The sequence below is a fragment of the Myotis brandtii genome, unplaced genomic scaffold (assembly GCF_000412655.1).
Source record: "Myotis brandtii unplaced genomic scaffold, ASM41265v1 scaffold74, whole genome shotgun sequence".
Taxonomy (NCBI): Eukaryota; Metazoa; Chordata; class Mammalia; order Chiroptera; family Vespertilionidae; genus Myotis; species Myotis brandtii.
Genome location: NW_005370944.1, coordinates 813,408 through 821,897, shown reverse-complemented (window position 1 = coordinate 821,897; position 8,490 = coordinate 813,408). Strand labels below are relative to the sequence as shown.

Here is an 8,490-nt window from a genome sequence, read left to right as displayed (position 1 = left end):
GGGGGTGCAGGAAGAGACTGGACAAAAATCTTACACCTATGGATGAGGACAGTGGCAGGGGGTAAGGGCATAGGGTGGGGTGGGAACCAGGTGGAGGGGAGCTATGGGGGAAAAAAAGAGGAACATCTGTAATAATCCGAACAATAAAGATTTATTAATTTAAAAAAATAAAAATAAAAATCAATAAAGTATTCTTTTATTTTTATTTTTATTAATTTCAGAGAGGAAGGGAGAGGGAGAGAGAGATAGAAACATCAATGATGAGAGAGAATCATTGATCAGCTGCCTCCTGCACGCCCCACACAGGGGATCACCCTGGGGATAGAGCCACAACCTGGTCATGTGCCAACTGAGAATAACCGTGACCTCCTGGTTTATAGGTCGACTCTCAACCACTGAGCCATGCCAGTCAGGCTAAACTACCGTTTAAAAAAAATAAAAAGAAAGGCTTTACTGAGGTGGCATCTCAGTTGAGAAATGAAAGAAATTTAGCAAGCACTAAAGGGCAAGGCAAAAATAACATTTGCAGAAACTTGGCACCTTTAAAAACAGCTTGCATGTGTTCAGGGAACAGGAGAAGGTTCTGAGGGCTGTGGAGTGGTGTGTGTACAGAGAGCAGCCAAGAGCACCAGGGAACCAACCTGAAGAAGGGGTAGGGCCAGACTGCAGAGTTTGGACTTTACCCTATGGGCAATAGAGGAAAACCAGAGATTGTGAGCAGGGATTGCCATGATCTCCTCTGCCAGCAGTGGGGACTGTACAATACTGGAGGAAGGATGCCGGGAAGACTGGCTGGGACACAGCAGTACACGGGTGATAGTGAGGACTGAACTAAAGTATGACAGCTGGGGACAAGAGAAGAGGGGATAGACCCCAGAGACCCTTTTCAGGTAGATGCCATAGGGTTGGGCACTCTCTGGATTGGTAGGGATATGGCATTACTACAGAGCAAGTGAGGAGGAGGCAGGGAAGGGAAAGGAAGGAGTTGAGTTGCCAGCTTGGGTAACTGGGGAACAGGGCGACCACTGAGCATGATAAGTGATCACAGGACAAAAGGAACAGGTTTTTCAGACGTGGGTGTGTGGGAGCAGGAAGAGGATCTGAGAAGATACTGGGTCAAAATGGAGATACATATGGAATGGTTGGAAATGTCCAAGTGGGAGATGAATACTGGTTTGAAACTCAGGAGATAAGTGAGAACTAGATAAAGGACTAGATCTTGGATCGTTGTTATGTGAATGCTATTCTGAAGCCATGCAAGTTGAAGAAATTACTCATAGAAGTATACAGTGAGAAAAAAGTCAAGGACAGAACTCCAGGACACTTCTAAATGTATAAGATAAATTTCTTGAGATAATTCTCCTGTCCCACGGGAAACTCCTACCAGGTCCATTTGGTGGTTTTGAAATTCCCAAAGTTAGAGTCAAGCTGGAGCCTACCCTCTCTGGAAAGCAGCAAAACCATCAGTGTCTGTGCAGAGAACCTCATATAACTTTGTTTACATCCCAATCACATTTCTGTCACCACTTTTTCCTCCCACAGGAGAGAAATGTTTTAAATCCTCAGGAAGCAGCCATACCACTGAGATTATCTTTTAACTGCACAGGCAACATGTGAAAGTGATAAATTGTGTGATCTGGAAACTCATGAAGACCTAAAGGCTTTCTCTATTCCAGTGGTTCTCAACCTGTGGGTCGCGAACAATGAAAATACATCCTGCATGTCAGATATTTACATTACGATTCATAACAGTAGCAAAATTATAGTTATGAAGTAGCAACAAAAATAATTTTATGGTTGGGGGTCACCACAACATGAGGAACTGTATTAAAGGGTCGCAGCATTAGGAAGGTTGAGAACCACTGCTTCAGTACCACCAGCTGGTCCAATCCCCTTCTTCAGATCAATGCGGGCCACCGGGGTAACCTGGCAGAAATACCAAGGAGGAAAGCAATGCTGGCATGTGCCTGAGTGACCTGCTTGTTAGTGGACTGCTGAAAAATCAAATGAACAGTACAATGCCTACCTTTTTAGCCCTTTACCTCCTCATTACCACGACAAGACTGAGAAACTTTTAGGAGCAGATACACTGGAATCAGTCCAAAGCAATACAAGCATCTCCAGAGAGTACAAAGCAGATGCACCATCGTTAATAGAGGGGTTAGGGAGTGCCACTGGAGGTTGTGAAATCAGCAACACTTGGCTTGCAGTTTCCTGCTTCCTCCTACAAGTTTAGTAAACCCTCAGCTGCACTCTTGTGACAACTTTCCTTTCGCAGCTCTTACTTTGCAAGAAGTTTTCTAATAATTCCAATTATAACTATATCATGCACAAGGAAGAGGTCATAAAAGGCCACGCCCACAGTGTGGTGCAGGGGTGGGAGTGGAGGTGGATAAAGAACATGGGTAAGGTCTGGCTGGCATGGCTCAGTGGTTGAGCATTGACCTATGAACCAGGAGGTCACGGTTTGATTCCCAGTCAGGGCACATGCCCAGGTTGTGACCTCGATCTTCAGTAGGGGATGTGCAGGAGGCAGCCGGACAATGATTCTCTCTCTCATCATTGATGTTTTTATCTCTCCCTCCCTCTCCATTCCTCTCTGAAATCAATAATATATATATATATTACTATTATATATAGAGAGAGAGAGAGAGAGAGAGAGAGAGACAGAGACAGAGACAGAGAGAGAGAGAGTGAGAACACTTAAAGGAGAACTGGAAGTTTCATGAAATATTACAAAAGTTAGCAGAAAAATGATTCCATGGTTTAATAACTTTGAGAAATGTTGGGTCAAAGTTGAGTAAATATCTTTACTGTAGGATTTCTCAGAGCCTTTAACAAATTAACAAGACTTATCAATCTTCAAAAAAAAAGAAATATGTAGTGATTCCCAAAAACTTATTACTCAGAACATACACTACTTTAAAAGTACTGTCTTGCCCAGCTGGCATGGTTGAGCGTCAACCTATGAACCAAGAGGTCACAGTTCAATTCCCAGGTTGCCAGCTCAATGCGGGGCGTGCAGGAGACGGCTGATCAATGATTCTCTCTCATCATTGATGTTTCTATCTCTCTCTCCCTCTCCCTTCCTCTCTGAAATCAATTTAAAAATATATATATTTTAAAAAGTACTGTCTTAAAAAGCATAAGGCAATTATTCCAGCCCCACACACTGGGGGAAAAAATAGCTTTGCTAATGCTAATTTGTTACTTTCACCCCTATCAGTACTCTCATTTTTTAAAATGTTTTTTTAATTGATTTTAGAGAGGAAGGGAGAGGGATAGAGAGACAGAAACATCGATGAGAAACAGCAATCGGCTGCCTCCTGTACTGGGGATTGAGCCCGAAACCTGGGCAGGGCACATGACCGGGAATCGAACCAGGGAACTCTTGGTTCATAGATCAATGCTCAACCACTGAGCCACACCAGCCAGGCAGTACTCTCATTTTAAGGATGGTGGTGGTGATGATGACATAACATTTTTTTCCTTGGCTGGCTAAATAACTCCAGAGCAGTTTAAGACAATATCTGAGCTTAAAAACCTTTAAAACAACACTGTTCTGGGAATGAGATCCAGGTCTGGGCTCCTCCTTGCTGCAAATTATCCAGTGACTCAGGCATGTCCCATCCTCATTGGGTTCTTGGTTTTCTCATCTCTAACTGAAGGGGTTAGAACAGACTTCTGAGGATATTCCCAGCTTTAATAGTCCACCATGGACTCTGGATGCTAATATATTTTCACAACCCACCATCAGGTGATAGAAACAAAAGACTCTGTTTTGAAGGCTGGCCTTCACCTCCCTCCTGAGTTCTGTGCCAACACCATGGGTAATGAAGCTGGGCCCACACCCTGTCACCCAAAGGCTTGCACCCTCCACTGTCCCAGCCCTGGCAGTCAGGGAACCAGATGCTGCCATTACAAGGAGAGGGAGAGCAGCTCCAGAAGGAGTTTGGGGGCCTCACTTCCAAAGCTCCTTCTCCCCACACAACTGTGCACCAAGAGGGGAAACCAGCCCAGAGTATGGAGAAGAATCATAGCCAGCCAACTCTCTTCTTCCTTCAAAGGATTCCCCAACCAGATGTTGCTCTTCACAGGCCCACAGCTGTTTCCTGTCCTGCCATATTCTGGGATTGCCTGATGGACAGATTGTCTTGCTTGAATGCAGAAGTTTCTTCTACCACAGTTTGCACAATCATTTCTGGGGGTGAAGATGTAGTTTAATACTTTCAAGCTAGTACTAATACAAAGCTGAACTCAGGCCAACTATCTTGCCCACTACTAGCCGTGGGGACAAGCTGACCACCTCTGTCAGATAGCAACAGATATTTTATTTCTGTTTCTGACAGGACAAAAAAAAAAAAAAAAGCAAATGATTACACAGCACACACACCAAAAGCCTACTAGATCCTTATGAAAACTCAAACTCCAGTATTATACAGCAGTTTTGTAATTAAAGCAAAAACAGTTACCAGAAGACACTGGCAAATAAAATGCAAATATTCTTTTTTGTTTGTTTGTTTTTTTGTTAATCCTTACTGAGGATATTTTTCCATTGATTTTTTAGGGCGAGTAGGAGAGAGAAGACAGAGAGAAACATCAATGTGTTTAGAAACACATCGATTGGTTGCCTCCTCATGAGCCCCGACCCTGAATCAAACCTGCGACTCTTTGGTGCCCAGGCTGATGCTCTATCAACTGAACCAAACCGGCTAGGGCCAAATGCTCTTTCTTTACTCAACTAACAGAGATGACAGAGTCACCTAAGAGAAAAGGTCCTGCTAACGGTCCTGTCAGGAAGTATTAAGATACAAGAACTCCCTGATGTTACAAAGAACACGTTAACAAATTGCCTTGAGGGTCCCCATTAGCTAAGGTACCTTGAGACCATGAAAGAAGCATAAAATGTTGAGTTTCCTGACAACGTATAGTAATTTTGTTCTAGTCTCTTTTGGGTTGGCTTTGGCCCTTGAGGAGATTCAAGGTGAGAAAGTTCATGCTGTTAGTTGCAGGAAGGACCCCTCCAAAAACTTCCCCTACACCTGCAGGAAACTTTGAAGCTGACAACTACCAAAGTCCAAGCAGGATGAATTAATAATGTGCCTGGTGACATCTCACAGAGCAGAAACCTCAGGGCTCATAAATCACCAGTGAACACAAGCAAGGTTTCCTAGAACTGGTTTTAAGCAGACGTGAAACAAGAGGCACAGGAGCTGGGCACTAACAGGAGTCCCAGCATTTCATCATGGAAAAAGAGAGCCCCTATCCCCTTAGCTCAAAGGCGGAAAAGTTTTGGCTTTAAGTAGGAAGACTATTTCTTCCTCCATCGTTTGATTAAAATGTGAGGTCAACTCATAGGTCACTGCATCTCAACTACCCTGCCACCACCTACAGGTCCAGCAGACCAACACCAAGACCCTCAGAGCTCTCTCACTTCTCTTCCCTCCCTAACCTGGGCTCTCCTATCTAGCCAATCCAGTCCAAAGCAGACTCTTGGCCAAAGTGTGTACTTCTTTTTTTAATGTTTTTATTGATTTTAGAGAGAGGGAGAGGGAAAGAGAGATAGACACATGGATGAGAGAGAAACATCAACATTGGTGGGCTGCCTCCTGACTGCCCCCCACCGGGGATGGAGCCCGCAGGCCAGGCATGCGCCCCAATGAGAATGGAACCGGTGACCTCCTGGTGCTGGGTCCGATGGTCAACCACTGAGCAACACTGGCCGGGCCAAAGTGTATCATTCTTATCAAGGCCATATTTCAGCTTCTCACTCTCTCCCTAGCTTTCCTTTCCTGACAAATCTCTGGGGTCCTCTTATACCTTAAACGCTAGTTTGGCTGTTGGGGGAGAGGAGACGGGGTTGTGTTGGGATTTCCACATTTCTCCATCCCACTAAGCCTTCCACCTCTTCATTATGCTGCTGTAACCCCTCTCCTAACGTGACTCTCTCAAACCAAGACTGCAGGATTGTGGTAGTCACACCTCACCGAGCACCTGTGGTAGGTGAAGCCATTACTCTCTGACGCTCTGGGAACCTCCAGTCTGCTCCAGTCCCTTTCCCCGGGAGTACCCGGTCAGAGGGGCTTTGTCTGGGCAGTTAGAGGGTCCCACCTCTTCCCAGGCTACCGGCGCCCAGCTCCTCGGGCCTTCCACCTGCTGCTGGTGCCGCCCCACACACGCTACGACAGGCCAGCCGGGAGAGCCCGCTCTCCCATTGGGCAGTCGGCCCGTCCCTCCCACGCCACGTCTCCCGGCACTGCCGAAAAAGGCCCGGGCGGCGGCCTCCGGCACTGGAGCGAGCGATGTGTTGGAAGCTCTACCTGGAAGGGGTTTACGTCCATTGGGTCCGCGAAGGGGTTGGTGTCAAAGGCTGACATGGCAGTCGGGGGCTGACGGGCGAGCTTCGCGAGCGCTTCTGCCTCCGGGCACCGAGACCCAGCGGCTCTCTCTTGGCAGACCCTCCACTTCCGGGAGCGAGACGGCCGTTCCGGCGCAGGCGCAGCGCCCTCCCCAAGGGGCGTGATCCTGCACGTAACAGAGGTCCGCTCCGCCCTCCTGCCCCGCACTCCTCTGCCTTCTGCTTCTTCCTGGTACCCGTGCTTCCGGGTCGGCGGGCATCCAGGAACTAGGGAGCCAGGCTTGGGGTATCGGAGGCGTTCCCCGCGGCTTCTCTGTCTGACAGCATCGAGATTTGTGTTGGAAACTCCCGTAAACTTTCCAAGTAAACTCCCGTAAGGGGAGCCGGAAACTTACCTCCTTCACTTCCCTGGAGGGCAAGTTTGGGAAGCACACCGGGTGCAGACCGGGGAGGAGATGGAATGTGAGCCTGCTTCTACGCGGGAGTGCTCTGGTGGTAGGGCCGCGCGGAGGCGTTCTCTTCTGAAGAACCAGCCGCGCAGCTGTCCCCCACACTAGCTGAGCTCTGCTTCTTTTAGGCCTTGCCCCTTGATGCCCAGACAGGTTTAGGGCCTAAGCTGGGACTTGAACCTGAGCATCAAGCATTTGTTAAGTGAATGAAGAAGTTCAGCAATACAGCCATCAGCCATGGGGGAGATGGCTGCACTCCTCACAAACTATGTATTCTTCTCTCTGGCTTTGTTCATCTCTGCTACCACCGAATCCAGCCGCTACCATTCCTTGCTCTGGACTAGTACAGGGCTGCTCATTGGTCTTTTGTTCATGTTGTAACCAGAGATCTATTTAAAGGGGACAAAATTGTTATGAAACTTTATGTTGAAAATCCTTAAATTATTTTACATAAAGGCCCAAATTCTTAATTTGGCCTCTTGGTCCCACCCCTTCTTTTGCCCACCCCCATGCATTCCAGTTCTCCTAGTGGCTTTTCAGTTCCTCAGAATTCCCTTATTCCTCCTGCCTCAGGGCCTTTGCACCAGATGTTCCTTCTTCCTGATATGCTCTTAGCTCATGCCCTTATCACCTAGTTAACTCCTAGTATCCTTCAAATTCAAGCTCAGATGCCCCTTTGGAGTGGCCTCTCTTCACACTAGGTTGGATCAGCACCCTTCCCCACACATAAACTCATTATTAGCCTATACCTTTACTTCATAAAACCTTTTGCAGATTGTAGTACACACATGAATAGGTGGTTATTTATTTGTGCCTGTCTCTCCCACTAGATTGTAAGGTACACAGGGGCAGGAGTAGGGTCTGTTTTGCTCACTGTTTATTTCTGGCACTAACAGTACCAGCACACGATAGGCATTTAGTAAATATTTACTATTTCCCTCATCCACTTACCTTCCTCTCCCCTGTCTAAATATCAACTATTTTTAGGTACCAGCTGAACTTTTCTCCAGGAAATGTCCTCAAGTGGGAGAATGGAAAGGGATCCAGGTTTGTGTCCCCTTAGAAACTACCCTACTACCCCCCCCCCCACTACAGCCACCCCTCCAAGGGTAGTATAAGGAAAGACTTGTTTTTCTCCTTTACTACTCATACAGAATACTTCTGGGACCAGACACAGGTTTTGTTTAGTTTTTGCCATACTAACCAATTCTCTGACATAGCTGTGGTCATTCAATTCAGTTCCGATACTATCTACCTGGAGTTAGCATCAGATCCCACAAGTTAAGGGCTAAGTCCCACAAGACTGTCCCCACTTCAGATGGCAATTGCAAGTCTCAGATTGTCACCTGTGCTTCTCCTCTGAACCCCTCAACAGGTTCAATAATTTAAAATTGCTTCCAGAACTCAGAGAAACACGTTTATTGGTTTCTTATATAATAAAGGATATGACAAAGGATACAGATAAACAGCTAGTTGAAGAGATACACAGGGTGAAGTGTGGGTCCTGAGTGCAAGAGCTTCTGTGCCAATGGAGTTGGGATGTATGTGTTCACCAACCTGGAAGCTTTCCAAAGAGAGACTTCATCACATAGGCATGGTCATGACTGACAGTTAACTCAGTCTCTCTCCTCTCCCCTCCCTGGAAGATAGAAGGTAGGGTAGAAAGTTTCAAGCTTCTAATCA

General features: G+C 46.6%; 1 protein-coding gene across 2 annotated transcripts in view; it reads right to left on the bottom strand.

Moving 5' to 3' along the window:
• SCAMP2 (secretory carrier membrane protein 2) overlaps positions 1-6,595 on the bottom strand; it is a 32,937-nt gene extending 26,342 nt beyond the window's left edge. The window contains exon 1 of one of the 2 annotated variants that reach the window (XM_005882763.2): positions 6,321-6,595. In XM_005882763.2, coding sequence (XP_005882825.1) covers positions 6,321-6,377 — 57 coding nt within the window. In that variant the 5' untranslated portion in view covers positions 6,378-6,595. The remainder of the gene's footprint in view (positions 1-6,320) is intronic. The other variant, XM_005882764.2, reaches the window with a different exon arrangement.
• Positions 6,596-8,490: the final 1,895 nt, after the last annotated feature.